This window comes from Dermacentor silvarum, chromosome 8 (assembly GCF_013339745.2).
Source record: "Dermacentor silvarum isolate Dsil-2018 chromosome 8, BIME_Dsil_1.4, whole genome shotgun sequence".
In the NCBI taxonomy this organism is placed as follows: Eukaryota; Metazoa; Arthropoda; class Arachnida; order Ixodida; family Ixodidae; genus Dermacentor; species Dermacentor silvarum.
In genome coordinates, this window is record NC_051161.1 from 111,070,377 (window position 1) to 111,091,605 (window position 21,229).

The 21,229-nt window shown below is 51.1% G+C and overlaps 1 protein-coding gene across 1 annotated transcript in view; it reads left to right on the plus strand.

The window, feature by feature from the left end:
* Positions 1-454: 454 nt before the first annotated feature.
* Positions 455-21,229, plus strand: part of LOC119462344 (uncharacterized) — a 37,586-nt gene continuing 16,811 nt past the window's right edge. The window contains exon 1 of the mRNA XM_037723687.1: positions 455-1,514. Coding sequence (XP_037579615.1) covers positions 455-1,514 — 1,060 coding nt within the window. The remainder of the gene's footprint in view (positions 1,515-21,229) is intronic.

Below are 21,229 nucleotides of genomic sequence, written 5' to 3' on the forward strand. Positions count from 1 at the left end.
GAAGTCATGTGCAAGCCATAAGTGAACGATACACATTAAACGCGCAAGTCATTGATGGTCTGCCACATGTTCTTGGTCAATAGTACCTAAGTTCCAACCGTTCCAAGGAGATTACGAACTTAAGTGAAGCGATATGTAGCTCAAACTGGGCACGCTAAGTGACAGATAAGTTCGCCTTCTCTGTCGTCTTGCGTGCCCAGTATACGCTCGCTACACGTATGTCCGTACACCGCGTAATGTCTAATCGCGTAATCGGGCAACTTTCTTTTTGCAGTCGCATGGTTGCAAGTACACACAGCGCTAGACTCTCCCCGCATAGCATAGACAAAATGCCGAATCTCTTGCATTGCCACACCTGCGTTTCGATCCGTAACCTCGTCTCAGTATCGCGTCTTGTGAAGCGAGCTGCCGTGGGAGAAAAAAGAAGACGGCGTTCCGAACGGTCGCGTTTTTCATGTTCTCCGCTCCAAAGGATTTATCGGCCTCTGGCCGAGGTGCTGCTCTGGCGTCAGCCAGCAGCAATGACTACCGTATTGTGCTACCTCGTCTTCCTACCGGTAAGCTGGTTGTGGACTCTGTTTTCCTGCATGCTGACTTAGCTGGTCGACCGTACAGAGCCCAAGACTTCAGAGACGCCCTTCGGAATGTTATTGACCTAAAGGAAATAAGTTCCATTGGCCAATTTCAGATGTCGCACGTGTGGATGGTGACGTGCAAGTCACCAATGACAAAATCAAATCTAGTCACGTGCGGGGATTCATCAGTGAAAGGAAGACGCTGCATCGTCATGGACCCTGAGCCCACGGAAGTAAAAATGAAGCTTTTATGGCTACCTGAGCGTTTGGAAGACGCCTACATTCGAGATTCACTCCAGGCATACGGGAAAGTGACATCTATATCAGCAGAAAGCTGGAGAGTATCGGAGATGGAAGAAATGCGTACTTTAAATCGTGACGTGGTGCTGTCTCTTGCTGACGGAGTAGGTGTGGGTGACGTTCCACATCTCCTACCTGTCTGTGGAGTGCAGAGCCTTGTACTGATTTCAGGCAGACCCCCGCTTTGTCTCCGCTGTAACAAGGTTGGCCACATTCGTCGCAACTGCAGAACTCCACGTTGTGAAGACTGCCGGCGCTTTGGCCACACAGCTGAAGAATGTGTGGTAACATACGCCGACAAGTTACGACATAGGACACGACCTCCTGATGAATGCGTGCAAGAACACATAATGGACGCCACAGAGGTTCTCGACGCGACCGGAGATGTTCCTTCTGCCGCGGAGACCAGTTGTGCCGGCAAGTCTCGTCTAGATGTAAAAGACAATGTCAGCGCACAACCGCCCAAGGACAAGGAAGGTAGCAAAGCGACCGATGATCAGTCCAAGCAACAGTGCAATGAGGCGCCCGTAATCACACGGCCAGTTCCTGCCCAGCAAGCTAAAGAGGCAGCCGAAAATGAACCATCTGCTTCACCCAAGCTTCTCGACACGTGCCCTGTGCTGGTAGAGGACAGACGAAGTAACGCGGATGCATCAATTCCGAAGCGCCGCGCGACAAACACATCAAAAACAAGCACGGACAGCGACACGACCAGTACCACAAGAAAAGCACGTCGCCGCAAGACATCGAAACACTCAGGAAAGTGCCGACGATCACGGTCCACGAGGCCTGTTGGGGGTTCGGAGGGAGTCTCACCGTTGCCCTCAAGGACCGACCACATAGATAATTAGGTCCGTATAGTGGTTAGTCACCATGGCGCTGACACAGCAACTTCTCTTCGCAACTTTGAATGTACGGGGCCTTAGGTCTTTGCAGAAACAGGCAGAGCTTCGCCGGCTTTTATCTAGGCATCACCTCGACTTCGTCGCCGTGCAGGAGCCGAAGATTGAGAGTGATGACGAAACAGAAAGGGCCTTGCGACCTTTTCTGTCTGAATATAATGTCTGCGTTTCACACGCCCTTGGGTTATGCGCTGGCTGCTTCCTGTTTCTGAAAAAGAGCCTACTTTGTTTTTACCAATTAGTTACCACGTGGACGCTGAAGGCCGATACATATACTGCGATTTTGTGTTGGAGGGTATGCCATGGCGAATGGCACACCCGGCAACCTCTACGCAATTAATGACGCTGCCAAACGAATTCTTTTATTTGATACTGTGTCTAATCTACTGGACTGTGAACGCTGCATTGTGTTAATGGGAGATTTTAATTGTGTATGTGATCCCAGTGATCGAAGTGGGATTAACATTCAGCGAGACAGGAGTGGTGAAGTTTTGTCTAACGTGATAGAGAATGCAGGGCTCATAGACATAGGAGCGTCGGGACAGGGTTCTTGCTCTTATACACGAATTCAAGGTCACTCTTATGCCCGCCTTGATCGAATTTATGTCTCTTCATCACTCCTCTCCCGAGGACTGTCTTGTAGTACTACCCCAGTTTCGTTCTCTGATCATTTTATGGTTATCGCAAAAATTGGTGAGTAATCTGTAACCAATTTCCGACCACACTGGGCACTCTGGAAACTTAACTCTGAGCTTCTAAATGATCAGCAATTTATCAATCGTGTGCGTATGGCCCTAACAACTTGTTTTTCTACAGACTTGCCATTATTTGCTGCTTGGGAACTCTTTAAGCAAGAGGTTCGCACAGGGGCTATGGAAATTGGGTCGGTGAAATCATTTTATAGAAAGAAAGAAGAAAAAATGCTTCTCAAGAGCCTAAATAGCATTTACGAGATGAAATGCGAAATGCCCGGCACTTACATAGAAGATATGGAAATTATTAAATGTGAGTTACAAAAGCATGACGCACTGCGTTACCGAGGTGCGCGAGTTCGATCTCGAAACAGCGGTGCTTTGCACTCTGAACAGCCAACACGTCAAGCTTTATTTGATGAGCGACGTCACGGTACTTCAAAGGTAATTTCGGAAATCTAATCCAAAGGTAGTCTTGTAACAAATACGAATGACATAATATCACAATTTGAAAGTTACTACAATGCTTTGTTCAGTGCACCTCCCGAAGATCATGATGCAAAAGTCTTAGAGAGTTTTGTGTCTCTAGTAAAACCTTTACAGAATGAGGAGTGTGCATTCATCAGTGGTACTGTTACCATTCAAGAAATTGAGCAAGCTATTGATCAGCTGCCGTTATCGAAAACCCCCGGTCCTGATGGACTTTCAAGCGAATTTTACAAAGCGTTCAAAGGGATTATGAGTTCCATATTATTGGATATATTTATTACAAGTTTAGAGATGGACGCCCTTCCACAATCTTTTTGCAAAAACCACACAGTTTTAATCCCAAAAAGCTCAGATAAGGAAAAACTGTTTTCTGTTGAAAGCTACAGACCAGTCACGTTGTCAAACGTTGATTATAAAATCTTTGCAAAAGTTTTATCTAATAGATTACAATTTGCGATGTCGATTCTCATTGGTTCCCATCAGACGTGCGGAATTAGAGGTCGATCAATTCAGACCAATATACATATCGCCCGTACACTTCTTGAGTACTGTTACGGTTCCACTGAGCAGCTTGCAATGCTCCAAGTAGACCTTGCTAAAGCTTTTGATCGAGTCAGTCATTCCTATTTATTTTCTCTTCTGGAACACGCCAATGTTGGCTCCATTGTGCTTAAAGGAGTTAGGCTTTGCTACACCCATTGTTCTACTCGTTTAGTTATTAATGTACATCTCTCCAAACCCGTTGCTATCTGCTCTTTGGTAAAACAAGGATGCCCGATGTCCCCACTACTCTTCGCCCTTTACCTGGAACCACTATGCTTAAGCATAATTCAGTCAAGTTCCATCCATGGCTTCAACATACTGGGTATTGAGGTTAAAGTGCTAGCTTACGCAGATGATCTAGCGTTTTTCTGCACAGATAAGCCTAGTGTTGAAAAGGTTGTAGCTACAATAGAGAAATTTGGCAGCGTATCAGGAGCACAAATGAACTCCCCGAAAAGCTTAGGCTTATGGTTCGGCTCCTGGTGTTATAAGCCAGAACAGTTTGCAGGCATTAAGTGGACTGATGTTCCGCCAACGTATCTTGGCGTGCCGCTAGACGCATATAAATTAAGCGCGCACTATTGGAAAGAATGGGTTTCAGCCTTGCAAAGTTACGCTCAGACATTCGTTCCATACCGACTTTCTATTTTCGGAAGGGCTGAAGCCTGCAATAAGTTTTTAGCAACTAAAATTTACTACGTATTGCAAGTTATTCACTGTGCCAGGCTGTACATCCAACGCTTTCACCGAATTTTTGCAACTTTCATATGGTCTTCCACTTTCGAGCCCATGAGGAGAGACAATTTTTTGACCAGTTAGTGAGGGTGGGCTCGGCTTAGTGCATCTTTACGTGCGGCAAATAGTGTCCCGTTTCTTCTTTTTTCGCGATCCTTCACATCCTATAATTCGGTCATTCATGCAAGTCACACTTGTTGATGCTTTACCCGATTTAGTTGTTTCTTCAAATTTTTCTTCGCCTTTATGCTTGTTGGGGTTCATGCAGGAGGTTTATTTGGCGGTTCGTTTCCTGACAGTTCGGTTTTCTACTGAATACTTGTACTCCGTGTCGCGTAAAAAGTTATACAAAGATTTACCTGCCATGCTTTTTCCGCCTCCATTTTACCGATCACTATACATTGAATGGCCAGGCCACGATGTACTAAAGCGAGTTCGTAAAATGTATATATCCCCATGCTGCAAAACATTCTTTTACAAACTTCATAGTGAAACTTTAACGGTAAAAACATGGCTACAGAAAAAGGGTATATTTGTGACTTCTGTTAATTGTCGTCTTTGTGATGTGCCACAGACAATTGAACACTGTTTTATTGGCTGCAAAGATGCCATTCTATTTTGGGATATCCTCCAACGGACTCTAAAGAAAGACCTTGAAATCAACCCCCATACAGTGCGATATCTGCTGCCGACCCATGATGACAGTGCACCTTTCGACACGTTCTTTCTCATGGGAATGCACAGTCTGTGGAAGACGCGAATGATGGACCGCAACGCCGAACCGGTTGTACCCACAAGAGTAAATTTCATCCAGATGACTGTGCACCTAAAGAATGTTTATGATGGACTTGATGTTCAACCGGACTGGTACCCCATTTTGGTGAGGTGCTTAGCCTTACCACCCTTTTAAAGCGGAACAGTGCTTCTTCTGTTTTTCTGTGTGTGACTCATTGTACCCACCTTTCTATGACTATGCACAATTAGTGAATGTTTTATTGGATGACGTGTTAATGTATTAAATACCATGAAAAAAAGGGCTGCCGTGGTATAGTGGTTAGGGTACCCGACTTGTGCGCCAGAGGACGTCAGTTCGAATCCTGATGCGTAAGCGCTTTTTTTTGTCACCTCAATAGCCTTTTTTTTCATATCAGCGTGTAAATAGCTCATTTCGTCAATTGCATCCTTGCGGAACATCGGAAAAAATGACCGTTACTCCCTTGAGGGGCATCGGAAAAGAGCAACTGTTAGTCCCCTTGATGGAGTAACCGCATGGGGAGTAACAGTTCATCCCCTCGCAATTACTCCCCAAAAGGACGAATGGTTGTGGCAAGTCAGTTACTCCCCAAAAGGACTAACCTCGATACCCCATTTCGTCCTTTTTTCTTAGAGTGTACATTTTGGAGTGGCGGTCATATCACTAACATCAGTATCTTGGAAAAAAGTTTAATACATACAGATATTGTTCAATGCGTGGGCGTATACACGTTCCTGTGCCCAGATTTATGCATGCATCCTTGTGTTCAACACCCTTCTGTTGTCGATTTAGCACCCTTCTTTGTGCACATTCACACCTTATGTGTGGCATACAGATTTAGGATTGTGTTTTTAGCAATATAGGAGCTAAAAGTGTGCACTGGTGGGTGTAACTACATAAACACCCCTATTCACATCCTTATGGGTGTAAAAATGTTTGATGTTTACCGTTCTACACAGGTAAGGTCAGCATCCTGTAGTATGAGTAATTCAGCCATGGTCAATTTCAGCATATTATTATCTCATAATGGTGAACAAAAGTGCTACACCTATGAAAAAGTTCATATTACAATATAAAAAGTCTCTACAGATACCTAAATGTCATGCGCACAGATTGATTCATTCTGGGAACCTCTCACCCCCATCCCTCTTCTCTCGCACAGATTCCGGAAAAAATTCCTCGCTTACAACGCTAGATTTGAAGAATGTTCGCTTCTGGATCAGTAGAGAAGACAGTCATTCGTGAAAACAGAAAGCTTACATTGCTCCGTAACTACAGACACGGCGCCGACGCGCTGCTGGTAGGGACGCGGTAATCGCACAAGCAAACATCAAAATGCATGGGTAACATGCATGGGCAAACACGTAGTGCATGGGTGATTGGAAGCGCTAGCACACACAACGTAGGAGGAACGAGACACAACGAGCGCCGCTTTTAGTTATTTTGACGACCAGGGTCCGGTCCCGCGCTCTATGGTGCTTATGCAAATTCGACTTCCAAGATGGTGACTTAATGGTGGCGGAGATGGGTCCAAGAAGAAGTCGTTGTAGTGTCCAATCAAGGATGATGTCTTACGTGTAATGTATCCTTTGCGCTGGGTGCTCTGACTTTCAGGCAATCAGCAACGTGTGATCATACCACACATGCCTCACGTTAGGATTCCACCAAAATTAAATGCCTTCATTTGATTGATTTATTCATTTATCAATTCATTGATTGACTCGCGAATTCTAAAGCCCCGAAGAAGCACTAAGCCGTAATAGGCGCCGTAAATTAGCAAGCCCGGGATTAACTTACCGGCCCGCCGTTCTTTATTTCTAACGTACACAAGAGCCTCTGGATTTCGCATGTATCAAAACTCTCACTGCTATGCTAAAAACTCAAGCACCCACCGTGATATTAGCAGGTGAACTCCATAGCCACTAAGCCATTAAGGTGGGTTGATGTCATCTTTTTATGTTTGGTTGTCACACGTTTACCTTTTATTTCTTATTGCTAATTATTATAATGTATTACAAATCCGATCCATATCAATGAACAAACCTGGAAAAAATGGCAATTTTCGGTGTGTGTCAACCAATATTGACGCCTTAGCTATAAATGGGTCAAGTTAGTCTGTCAATAACTTACACGGATCAGACTATAAGCATGAGTGCAGGCATTCATGGGGTGCTTCCTTTAGCGTTTAAAATAGATTTTCGATTTCACTGGACAAGCACAAGCCTATTCGTCTACATTTGAGTACGAAATTAGCTTGAAAGCTTCTAATGCCAAAAATACGTAATTTGTGTCATATGTCAAAGCACTGCTGTGTGGCGCGGAATTCCGGCAGGCAATAAATGCCACCCATTTGGCAACGTTCCAAAATTATCGGCCTTGGCATGCTTAGCAAATGTCTTGCGGTCTGCCACTTTCGTTCGGAGTTGCAGGTTTGTCGCACCTGCTCCGAAGTGTGTTGTGCGAATTTACCGACGAAGTTGAAACATCGAGCACGCTTCGCATTTCTTCCAGTCGCAAGGTTTTGAAGTGACTCAATTTCTCGCCGCTGAAGCGGGAATGACGCCAGTCAGCACTTGTGGCTGGGTGCCTCGCCTCTCAGCCCATCTGGGATCCAATAAAGCTCTGGCAGACGGGCGCATTTTGAATAAGGAATTGCGGTTCGCCTTGGATTCGAAAACGTGCATTATGCCACCCTTTTGAGGGGCCTCATCTCATCGTAAAAAATGCGAGGGTATCCAAAACCGGAGCTCATTCTAGCTCAATTTCTCGCTCCTCAAAGGGAATAACTGTGATCAGGCTCTGCGGCTTGCTGGCTTCTTTCGCCTCATCGTAATATAGCATCTGCCGGAGTTGAGGAAACAGGAAAGGATCGCCTTTCCGCAGGCATTCGTTGGAGGAAAAACAAATTGGTGCATTTTCAACATCTAAAACAGCATTCAATACTTTCAGTGATAAACTCAGACAGCACCTATATTATAGACAAAAGACAGCTCCTCTAAATAGTTTCCCATGCTATTTCACCTACAGCGGTAAATCCGTTGCAATGGCACTCTCGTGCTGAGTATACAATAACCCAGTTCGATTCGCGGCCCTGGCGGCCGCATTCCCATTTACGAAAAAAAAAAACGGCAAAGCTTTCACTAGGCCATGCGAAGCTTGAGACACAGCGAAATTGGCCGATCGATTGCGTCATAACCTAGCATATACCTGGCATAACCAAGCTCAACTAAGGCATAGCCAAGGCCGAACCTAGCTGCTACCAAGTTCAACCTAGATACAACTAAATTCAACCTCGACATAGCCAAGTTCAACCTAGCTACTACCAGGAGACGCAATCGATCGGCCAGCTTCGTCGTGTCTCGAGTTTTGCGCGGCCTAGTGTAAGCTTTGCCTCCCCATTACGATGACAGAAGAGGAGTGAAATTGCATGCTGGAATGATTAGCGGTCACGCAGCCAGCTGTGGGAGACGACGACGAACGCGGGAGCAGTGGCATGAGCGCGTGCCGAGCACGAGTACGAGCGCTAACCAAGGAGCACCAACGAGCCAGCTGCGGAAGCAGACGACGACACTCGAGCCAGTGCTGATGATGATACTTTCCTGAAACGCGCGTGGGAGCAGTGGTACGAGGGCACGCCGAGAACGAGTACGAGCGCTAACCGAGGGGCGCCAACGAGCCAGCTGCGGAAGAAGACGACGATGCTCGAGCCAGTGCTGATGATGATACTTTCCTGAAACGCGCGTGGGAGCAGTGGTACGAGCGCATGCCGAGAACGAGTACGAGCGCTAACCGAGGGGCACCAACGAGCCAGCTGCGGAAGCAGACGACGACACTCGAGCCAGTGCTGATGATGATACTTTCCTGAAACGCGCGTGGGAGCAGTGGTACGAGCGCACGCCGAGAACGAGTACGAGCGCTAACCGAGGGGCGCCAACGAGCCAGCTGCGGAAGAAGACGACGGTGCTCGAGCCAGTGCTGATGATGATACTTTCCTGAAACGCGCGTGGGAGCAGTGGTACGAGCGCATGCCGAGAACGAGTACGAGCGCTAACCGAGGGGCACCAACGAGCCAGCTGCGGAAGCATACGAGGACACTCGAGCCAGTGCTGATGATGATACTTTCCTGAAACGCGCGTGGGAGCAGTGGTACGAGCGCACGCCGAGAACGAGTACGAGCGCTAACCGAGGGGCGCCAACGAGCCAGCTGCGGAAGAAGACGACGACGCTCGAGCCAGTGCTGATGATGATACTTTCCTGAAACGCGCGTGGGAGCAGTGGTACGAGCGCATGCCGAGAACGAGTACGAGCGCTAACCGAGGGGCACCAACGAGCCAGCTGCGGAAGCATACGAGGACACTCGAGCCAGTGCTGATGATGATACTTTCCTGAAACGCGCGTGGGAGCAGTGGTACGAGCGCACGCCGAGAACGAGTACGAGCGCTAACCGAGGGGCGCCAACGAGCCAGCTGCGGAAGAAGACGACGGTGCTCGAGCCAGTGCTGATGATGATACTTTCCTGAAACGCGCGTGGGAGCAGTGGTACGAGCGCATGCCGAGAACGAGTACGAGCGCTAACCGAGGGGCACCAACGAGCCAGCTGCGGAAGCATACGAGGACACTCGAGCCAGTGCTGATGATGATACTTTCCTGAAACGCGCGTGGGAGCAGTGGTACGAGCGCACGCCGAGAACGAGTACGAGCGCTAACCGAGGGGCGCCAACGAGCCAGCTGCGGAAGAAGACGACGACGCTCGAGCCAGTGCTGATGATGATACTTTCCTGAAACGCGCGTGGGAGCAGTGGTACGAGCGCATGCCGAGAACGAGTACGAGCGCTAACCGAGGGGCACCAACGAGCCAGCTGCGGAAGCAGACGACGACACTCGAGCCAGTGCTGATGATGATACTTTCCTGAAACGCGCGTGGGAGCAGTGGTACGAGCGCACGCCGAGAACGAGTACGAGCGCTAACCGAGGGGCGCCAACGAGCCAGCTGCGGAAGCAGACGACGACACTCGAGCCAGTGCTGATGATGATACTTTCCTGAAACGCGCGTGGGAGCAGTGGTACGAGCGCATGCCGAGAACGAGTACGAGCGCTAACCGAGGGGCACCAACGAGCCAGCTGCGGAAGAAGACGACGGTGCTCGAGCCAGTGCTGATGATGATACTTTCCTGAAACGCGCGTGGGAGCAGTGGTACGAGCGCATGCCGAGAACGAGTACGAGCGCTAACCGAGGGGCACCAACGAGCCAGCTGCGGAAGCATACGACGGACACTCGAGCCAGTGCTGATGATGATACTTTCCTGAAACGCGCGTGGGAGCAGTGGTACGAGCGCACTGCCGAGAACGAGTACGAGCGCTAACCGAGGGGCGCCAACGAGCCAGCTGCGGAAGAAGACGACGACGCTCGAGCCAGTGCTGATGATGATACTTTCCTGAAACGCGCGTGGGAGCAGTGGTACGAGCGCATGCCGAGAACGAGTACGAGCGCTAACCGAGGGGCACCAACGAGCCAGCTGCGGAAGAAAACGACGACACTCGAGCCAGTGCTGATGATGATACTTTCCTGAAACGCGCGTGGGAGCAGTGGTACGAGCGCACGCCGAGAACGAGTACGAGCGCTAACCGAGGGGCGCCAACGAGCCAGCTGCGGAAGAAGACGACGGTGCTCGAGCCAGTGCTGATGATGATACTTTCCTGAAACGCGCGTGGGAGCAGTGGTACGAGCGCATGCCGAGAACGAGTACGAGCGCTAACCGAGGGGCACCAACGAGCCAGCTGCGGAAGCATACGAGGACACTCGAGCCAGTGCTGATGATGATACTTTCCTGAAACGCGCGTGGGAGCAGTGGTACGAGCGCACGCCGAGAACGAGTACGAGCGCTAACCGAGGGGCGCCAACGAGCCAGCTGCGGAAGAAGACGACGACGCTCGAGCCAGTGCTGATGATGATACTTTCCTGAAACGCGCGTGGGAGCAGTGGTACGAGCGCATGCCGAGAACGAGTACGAGCGCTAACCGAGGGGCACCAACGAGCCAGCTGCGGAAGCAGACGACGACACTCGAGCCAGTGCTGATGATGATACTTTCCTGAAACGCGCGTGGGAGCAGTGGTACGAGCGCACGCCGAGAACGAGTACGAGCGCTAACCGAGGGGCGCCAACGAGCCAGCTGCGGAAGCAGACGACGACACTCGAGCCAGTGCTGATGATGATACTTTCCTGAAACGCGCGTGGGAGCAGTGGTACGAGCGCATGCCGAGAACGAGTACGAGCGCTAACCGAGGGGCACCAACGAGCCAGCTGCGGAAGCAGACGACGACACTCGAGCCAGTGCTGATGATGATACTTTCCTGAAACGCGCGTGGGAGCAGTGGTACGAGCGCATGCCGAGAACGAGTACGAGCGCTAACCGAGGGGCACCAACGAGCCAGCTGCGGAAGCAGACGACGACACTCGAGCCAGTGCTGATGATGATACTTTCCTGAAACGCGCGTGGGAGCAGTGGTACGAGCGCATGCCGAGAACGAGTACGAGCGCTAACCGAGGGGCGCCAACGAGCCAGCTGCGGAAGAAGACCACGATACTCGAGCCAGTGCTGGTGATGATACTTTCCTGAAACGCGCGTGGGAGCAGTGGTACGAGCGCACGCCGAGAACGAGTACGAGCGCTAACCGAGGGGCGCCAACGAGCCAGCTGCGGAAGAAGACGACGATGCTCGAGCCAGTGCTGATGATGATACTTTCCTGAAACGCGCGTGGGAGCAGTGGTACGAGCGCACGCCGAGAACGAGTACGAGCGCTAACCGAGGGGCGCCAACGAGCCAGCTGCGGAAGAAGACGACGATACTCGAGCCAGTGCTGATGATGATACTTTCCTGAAACGCGCGTGGGAGCAGTGGTACGAGCGCACGCCGAGAACGAGTACGAGCGCTAACCGAGGGGCGCCAACGAGCCAGCTGCGGAAGAAGACCACGATACTCGAGCCAGTGCTGATGATGATACTTTCCTGAAACGCGCGTGGGAGCAGTGGTACGAGCGCACGCCGAGAACGAGTACGAGCGCTAACCGAGGGGCGCCAACGAGCCAGCTGCGGAAGAAGACGACGATGCTCGAGCCAGTGCTGATGATGATACTTTCCTGAAACGCGCGTGGGAGCAGTGGTACGAGCGCACGCCGAGAACGAGTACGAGCGCTAACCGAGGGGCGCCAACGAGCCAGCTGCGGAAGAAGACCACGATACTCGAGCCAGTGCTGATGATGATACTTTCCTGAAACGCGCGTGGGAGCAGTGGTACGAGCGCACGCCGAGAACGAGTACGAGCGCTAACCGAGGGGCGCCAACGAGCCAGCTGCGGAAGAAGACGACGATTCTCGAGCCAGTGCCAGATGATGATACTTTCCTGAAACGCGCGTGGGAGCAGTGGTACGAGCGCATGCCGAGAACGAGTACGAGCGCTAACCGAGGGGCGCCAACGAGCCAGCTGCGGAAGAAGACCACGATACTCGAGCCAGTGCTGATGATGATACTTTCCTGAAACGCGCGTGGGAGCAGTGGTACGAGCGCACGCCGAGAACGAGTACGAGCGCTAACCGAGGGGCGCCAACGAGCCAGCTGCGGAAGACGACGACGATGCTCGAGCCAGTGCTGATGATGATACTTTCCTGAAACGCGCGTGGGAGCAGTGGTACAAGCGCACGCCGAGAACGAGTACGAGCGCTAACCGAGGGGCGCCAACGAGCCAGCTGCGGAAGAAGACGACGATGCTCGAGCCAGTGCTGATGATGATACTTTCCTGAAACCGCGCGTGGGAGCAGTGGTACGAGCGCACGCCGAGAACGAGTACGAGCGCTAACCGAGGGGCGCCAACGAGCCAGCTGCGGAAGAACGACGACGATGCTCGAGCCAGTGCTGATGATGATACTTTCCTGAAACGCGCGTGGGAGCAGTGGTACGAGCGCACGCCGAGAACGAGTACGAGCGCTAACCGAGGGGCGCCAACGAGCCAGCTGCGGAAGAAGACGACGATGCTCGAGCCAGTGCTGATGATGATACTTTCCTGAAACGCGCGTGGGAGCAGTGGTACGAGCGCATGCCGAGAACGAGTACGAGCGCTAACCGAGGGGCGCCAACGAGCCAGCTGCGGAAGAAGACGACGACACTCGAGCCAGTGCTGATGATGATACTTTCCTGAAACGCGCGTGGGAGCAGTGGTACGAGCGCATGCCGAGAACGAGTACGAGCGCTAACCGAGGGGCGCCAACGAGCCAGCTGCGGAAGAAGACCACGATACTCGAGCCAGTGCTGATGATGATACTTTCCTGAAACGCGCGTGGGAGCAGTGGTACGAGCGCACGCCGAGAACGAGTACGAGCGCTAACCGAGGGGCGCCAACGAGCCAGCTGCGGAAGACGACGACGATGCTCGAGCCAGTGCTGATGATGATACTTTCCTGAAACGCGCGTGGGAGCAGTGGTACGAGTGCATGCCGAGAACGAGTACGAGCGCTAACCGAGGGGCACCAACGAGCCAGCTGCGGAAGCAGACGAGGACACTCGAGCCAGTGCTGATGATGATACTTTCCTGAAACGCGCGTGGGAGCAGTGGTACGAGCGCACGCCGAGAACGAGTACGAGCGCTAACCGAGGGGCGCCAACGAGCCAGCTGCGGAAGAAGACGACGACGCTCGAGCCAGTGCTGATGATGATACTTTCCTGAAACGCGCGTGGGAGCAGTGGTACGAGCGCATGCCGAGAACGAGTACGAGCGCTAACCGAGGGGCACCAACGAGCCAGCTGCGGAAGCAGACGACGACACTCGAGCCAGTGCTGATGATGATACTTTCCTGAAACGCGCGTGGGAGCAGTGGTACGAGCGCACGCCGAGAACGAGTACGAGCGCTAACCGAGGGGCGCCAACGAGCCAGCTGCGGAAGAAGACGACGATGCTCGAGCCAGTGCTGATGATGATACTTTCCTGAAACGCGCGTGGGAGCAGTGGTACGAGCGCATGCCGAGAACGAGTACGAGCGCTAACCGAGGGGCACCAACGAGCCAGCTGCGGAAGCAGACGACGACACTCGAGCCAGTGCTGATGATGATACTTTCCTGAAACGCGCGTGGGAGCAGTGGTACGAGCGCATGCCGAGAACGAGTACGAGCGCTAACCGAGGGCACCAACGAGCCAGCTGCGGAAGCAGACGACGACACTCGAGCCAGTGCTGATGATGATACTTTCCTGAAACGCGCGTGGGAGCAGTGGTACGAGCGCACGCCGAGAACGAGTACGAGCGCTAACCGAGGGGCACCAACGAGCCAGCTGCGGAAGCAGACGACGACACTCGAGCCAGTGCTGATGATGATACTTTCCTGAAACGCGCGTGGGAGCAGTGGTACGAGCGCACGCCGAGAACGAGTACGAGCGCTAACCGAGGGGCGCCAACGAGCCAGCTGCGGAAGAAGACCACGATACTCGAGCCAGTGCTGATGATGATACTTTCCTGAAACGCGCGTGGGAGCAGTGGTACGAGCGCACGCCGAGAACGAGTACGAGCGCTAACCGAGGGGCGCCAACGAGCCAGCTGCGGAAGAAGACGACGATGCTCGAGCCAGTGCTGATGATGATACTTTCCTGAAACGCGCGTGGGAGCAGTGGTACGAGCGCACGCCGAGAACGAGTACGAGCGCTAACCGAGGGGCGCCAACGAGCCAGCTGCGGAACAGGACCACGATACTCGAGCCAGTGCTGATGATGATACTTTCCTGAAACGCACGTGGGAGCAGTGGTACGAGCGCACGCCGAGAACGAGTACGAGCGCTAACCGAGGGGCGACAACGAGCCAGCTGCGGAAGAAGACCACGATACTCGAGCCAGTGCTGATGATGATACTTTCCTGAAACGCGCGTGGGAGCAGTGGTACGAGCGCTAACCGAGGGGCGCCAACGATCCAGCTGCGGAAGAAGACGACGATGCTCGAGCCAGTGCTGATGATGATACTTTCCTGAAACGCGGGTGGGAGCAGTGGTACGAGCGCACGCCGAGAACGAGTACGAGCGCTAACCGAGGGGCGCCAACGAGCCAGCTGCGGAAGAAGACCACGATACTCGAGCCAGTGCTGATGATGATACTTTCCTGAAACGCGCGTGGGAGCAGTGGTACGAGCGCACGCCGAGAACGAGTACGAGCGCTAACCGAGGGGCGCCAACGAGCCAGCTGCGGAAGAAGACGACGATGCTCGAGCCAGTGCTGATGATGATACTTTCCTGAAACGCGCGTGGGAGCAGTGGTACGAGCGCACGCCGAGAACGAGTACGAGCGCTAACCGAGGGGCGCCAACGAGCCAGCTGCGGAAGAAGACCACGATACTCGAGCCAGTGCTGATGATGATACTTTCCTGAAACGCGCGTGGGAGCAGTGGTACGAGCGCACGCCGAGAACGAGTACGAGCGCTAACCGAGGGGCGCCAACGAGCCAGCTGCGGAAGAAGACCACGATACTCGAGCCAGTGCTGATGATGATACTTTCCTGAAACGCGCGTGGGAGCAGTGGTACGAGCGCACGCCGAGAACGAGTACGAGCGCTAACCGAGGGGCGCCAACGAGCCAGCTGCGGAAGAAGACCACGATACTCGAGCCAGTGCTGATGATGATACTTTCCTGAAACGCGCGTGGGAGCAGTGGTACGAGCGCACGCCGAGAACGAGTACGAGCGCTAACCGAGGGGCGCCAACGAGCCAGCTGCGGAAGAAGACGACGATGCTCGAGCCAGTGCCGATGATGATAATTTCGTGAAACGCGCGCTTTTTACGGCTGGCTTAAACAGCTTCGCTGTTAAAAACACAGCATGAAACATTTGAAAACCTCCTGTTTCTACAAAACTTTTACAGCAGAGCTGTTAAAGTCGACCTCGGTCCGTGCGCAGCGAAGTTCGCAGCACAGACAAGTCGGGAGAGGGGCAAGTGCATAGCGAGAGGGAAAGCTCTCGAGAGGGAAGAGAGTGTGGTGATCGTCAAGGAGGGAGGTGAGCGGAGAGTAGGAACAGCGGCACAGGTGGCAGGATGGAGTTGAGCGGGAGCGGAGCCAATGCACAGCCGTGCGGAGCGCACGTGGTATGACGTTAATAATGACGTCAGCGCTCCCTAGTAACATGCGCGCTCTCACATCGGTGGGCCAATCGAAGAAGAAGCACCCGAGGAAGAGATGTGTGATACGTTTAGAGGTGATTCGGAAGATTCTGAAGTTGATTAAAGCTTAGGAGAAGAGCAAGACGAAGACTTTGTACATAGCGAGTATACAACTGAAGATAGAGAAGTAGTTGAATATAGTGACGACTGAGTTAGCACCTTTCTCATTGCTAATTCAACTTCTTCATAAAGCTGTTCTATTTCTTCATCAATTTTGTCCATGTCATTATGGACTAGAAATCATACCCCCAGTTCTCTCTTATCTGGAAGACCTCTGTAGCTGAGCACGTGGCCGTTGTCAGCACTGTATAAGCGTATAAGCCTCACCAGTTCTAATCACACCAAGGCCAATTATATCCAAGCCAATGCCTTGTAATTCCTCAATAGGCCTACTAAGCTAGCCTCACTCGATAGGGTGCATGTGTTGAACGTTGCCAGGTTCAGTTTCCAGGGGCGGCCTATCCGGACCCAGATATTATTAGCACCCTCTGTCGTGTCGCAGGTCTGACCACCGCCATGGTCAGGTGCTCCGCAGCCACTGGGGACTGAGGGCCATGAGTTAATTGTAGTAGCCATGAGGGAGGTAGTGGCCGAATACTGCAACAGGGAGGCCAATTCCTGCTCTGGTGAGGGAGTGACATTGTTGAAGCTTAATGGGCCTTGCTAACTTGGTTGCACGCGGAATAGTACAGCCCCACTAGCTCTCGGCGATTTCTGAAGGCATTTGTGCCTCTTTATTGAATGTGCATTTATTAGCACAGATGCGCATGGGTGCCTCAATTTCATTGGTAGTTGCCTGCTCCCTGCTCTCCGAGCTATTCTCAGCCCCCTTGAGGTTAATTTCAGGACATAGGCTGGTTAGTTTCTCGTTCATTTCTCTGCTGCCCTCTTGTTTAGTGCCTTTTTCAAACGGAAGATCGCGACGGCGTTCGGTGCAATCGCTAGACAGATTTTTCGAACTGCTGAGTCTGGAGCCCGCGTCCAACGCCTGCTCAATAGAGTTTGCTTGCGACTCCAACTCGCAAATCTCTACCCGTGCGCGTGCCCTTTCCGCCTCCGCGATCTTGAGACGCAACTGCAAAACACGTGCCTCGCGCTCAAGCTGATCTTTTTTCGCTTCTCGTTCTTCAGCCCATTCCTTTCGTTGCGCAGCGCGTTCTTCTCGCGCTCGCGCCTGCCGCTCGTCTAACCACGCTTTTAGCTCTGCTCCCTCTAGCCCCATGCGTTCCGCTAAAGTCAACAGCTCTCGCGGCTAGCCAACATTTTAAGCTGTTCATATTAGCAAACGAATCCAAACAAACGGCTTTGTCCTGTCGCTGCGGACGCCAATTTGTGATGCAGCGTGACTGCAGACGGTTCTTCAATTGGGGAACAACCCCATTAAAGACAAAGCCGTTTATTGAAAAACACACAATCTTTTATTAAAACAGAAACAAAAATTAACCCATAAAAACAAACACTCAAAACGACTATCACGGCGCAAAACGTTCGAGCAGCAAGTTCGGGCAGGAAGCATGCGTGTGTGCTTACTATAGTCTCGACGCGGAGCAGCGGAGACGAGACGACGAGACAAGCGGTGTTGGTCTCTCCAAAAGGTCGCTGTATCGGACCGTCGTACAGGCTGCCAGAGCGTGGCAGCTCTGCCTCGGAGGGAGAAGACAGGCGGCTCGGCAGCACGGGCAGACGGCGGCGGCGTTCTGGCCGGGCAGCTGGTCGTGGCACTCGGGCTCGTAGCCCGACAGCTTATGTTCTGCCCACGGGCGCAGACGCTCACCGGCCTCGGGTAGCAGTTCCCGAACGGATGGAGTGGCGACGCCCAGGAATGGGTTAGCAGGCGGTCCCGGTCGGGTGAAGTCCTGGTGGTTTGGGTCCGGAACCCGACGGCCGTCTTCAACCCCCGATCCGGTGGCCGACCTTCTCCTGGTGCCGCTTCTGGAACTCTTCCCCCCTACCATAGAGAAAGAAAAAAAGTTTTTTTTCTTTCTCTATGCCCCTACTGCCAGCGCGGCTCGCTTTTCTGCCGCTCTGGCCGATTTTTTATTTGTTCATTGGCTGCTTGAAGCTCCGTGGTCTTTTGCGATTGCATGACTTTTTCTTTGTTTTGTTTCTTGCGCCGCGTGTCCATGCGCCGGACGCTCTTCGGCGTGGTCGTTTTCCATCAGCATGGAATTCGCCTTGGCGCGCGCTCTCCTTGTCGTCTGCTTCTTGTTTGAATGCACCGCACCTTGTCGCACACCACAAATATGACCGTCGCGCACCACACATCACAAACACCCAACACGATTCGTACTCATCGATATATCTAGCAATTGGGTCTGCTTCACTTCTGCCTGACCTAATGTCATGGTCAGGAATGGAATGTGTGAGACATTCCTAATGGAATGTCATTAAGAATCCTTTTGGAAGTGACCACTTCCCCGTAACTTCAAACTTAATAACGCAGCATGATAACCTTCCCAATATTCCTCTATGGAAATTCGCATCGGCTGACTGGGAGCATTTTCATGAATCAACTTATTTGCCACAAGATTTTAGAAACAATTTTATTATCGACGATGCTGTTGCATATTTTACTGCTTTGATTATTGATGCTGCTGAAAAGTGTATCTCACAAACGAATGGTCGTTCACTTAAAAGACGTGTTCCCTGGTGGATCGAAGACTGCAGAGAGGCGCGAAAGAGACAGAATAAGGCATGGGGCATATTGCGTAGATCGACAAATGCAGAAAATCTCATTCAATTTAAACACATTAAATCGCGGGGAAGTCGGACACGACCTCAGGCAAAGAGAGGAAGCTGGATGAGGTTTCTCTCGGGTATCAATTCATACATACAGGAGGCAAATGTGTGGAACGGCTTAAGAAAGCTAAAGGAGCAACGAATCAATCTGTTGCCTCTGGTGAATGACCAAGGGAATACTTTGCAGGACCAGGCTGACTGTCTTGGGGAGTACTTTGAGCGTGTTTAAAGCTCAATCTATTATTCGCAATCCTTTCTTAAATATAAACAGATAGAGGAATGTAGGTCATCTGTATGCAAAGTCAACAGAACGAATCGTATAACCGCCCTTTCTGTATTGGCGAGTTGAGAGCTGCCTTGATCGCATGTAAGAGCTCTGCACCGGGACCTGACAGAGTCATGTATGACATGATTAAGAACGTACACCCTGATACACAACTGACACTACTCGCACTTTTCAACACTATTTGGGATGCCGGATACCTTGGGCTACTAGAGAAGCGATGGGGATCCCTGTATTGAAGCAAGGTAAAGATCCCTCCTCGGCGGCAAGTTACCGTCCCATAGCTCAATTGTAAGTTTATAAGTTGCCTTTGTAAACTGTTTGAAAAAATAGTTAATCGACGACTCATACATTTCCTTGAACTGAACAAAATGCTTGACCCCTATCAGTGTGGCTTTAGAGAAGGGTGATCCACAGCTGATCATCTTGTGCGCATTGAAGGAAAAATCCGGGACGCATTCGTACATAAACAGTTTTTCTCATCGATATTCCTCGATAAAGAGAAGGCGTACGACACAACGTGGCGTTACGGAATGTTGAGAGACTTGTCGGGAATGGGCATCCGTGGCAATATGCTGAACCTAATAGAAAACTATCTGTCTAATCGTACCTTCCTAGTCAAAATCAGCAATGCATTGTCACGTCCATTTATACAGGAAACTGGTGTACCCAGGGAGGCTTGCTCAGCTGCATACGGTTTATCGTGAAGATGAACACACTCCGTGCCTCATTACCACCGGCTATTTTTTATTCTGTCTACGTAGACGACCTACAAATAGGCTTCAAGTCCTGTAACATCGCAGTGTGCGAGAGACAGCTACAGCAGGGCTTGAACGAGATATCCAAATGGGTATAGGAAAACTGGTTTAAAGTTAATCCCCACAAAAGTTCTTGTGTTCTTTTCACAAGAAAGAGAGTCCTGATTCCAGATCCCTGTGTAGAACTGCATGGACAGCAAATACCTGTGAACAAAGAACACAAGTTTCTAGGCATCATACTTGACTTTAGGCTAACTTTCATCCCCCACATAAAATATCTCAAAGCAAAATGCCTAAAAACAATGAACCTCATGAAGATCTTATCTCACACATCATGGGGCAGCGACAGGAAAGGTTTAATGAATCTTTACAAGAGCCTCATTCGTTCGCGACTGGATTATGGGGCTGTAGTATATCACTCTGCCGCCCCAAGCGCACTAAAGATGCTAGATCCCGTTCACCATCTAGGTATCCGCCTGGCCACCGGTGCTTTCAGAACAAGCCCTATTGAAAGCTTATACGTAGGATCGAATGAATGGTCACTCCATCTGCCGAGATCATACATCAGCTTCACGTATTTCCTCAAAGTCCACTTTAATCATAAACATCCGTGTTATAAAACTGTTAACGATTTGTCATGTACTACACTTTTTCATAACCGACCCTCTATGAGACGTCCTTTCTCACTGCGTGTGAGAGAACTTAGCGAAGAAATGGATGTCGCACTTCTCGAACACTGTCTAATGCCTCCAGGTATGCTGTTACCGCCCTGGCAGTGGCAGGTGATAGAATGCGATGTATCCTTTATAGAGGTCACAAAGCACGCTCCTGAACTCGAAATAGCAATGCATTTCCTTGAACTCCAATCGAGGTACTCTTGCTCTGAATTCTACACCAACGTGTCAAAGTCACATGCTGGCTTATCTTATGCGGCTGTTGGTCCTTCTTTCTCTGAATCAGACGTTTTAAACCCTCATACAAGTATCTTTACTGCAGAAGCTTATGCAGTACTGTCTGGTGTTAAACAGATTAAAAGATTAAAACTACAGATGGTAATAATATTCAAGGGCTTCTTAAGTGTCGTAAAGGCACTAATGTCTTTAAGAAAACAGAAATATTCAGTTTTCATTGAGCTCTACTCATACGTATGCAATATTTATTTATCTCCTAGACATCTGACAATATGCTGGCTTCCTCGCCATAGATGCAATGAGGGTACGTGCACATCAACTACATCACACGGTACTAATCATACAGTTGATGTTCCTGAAACAGACT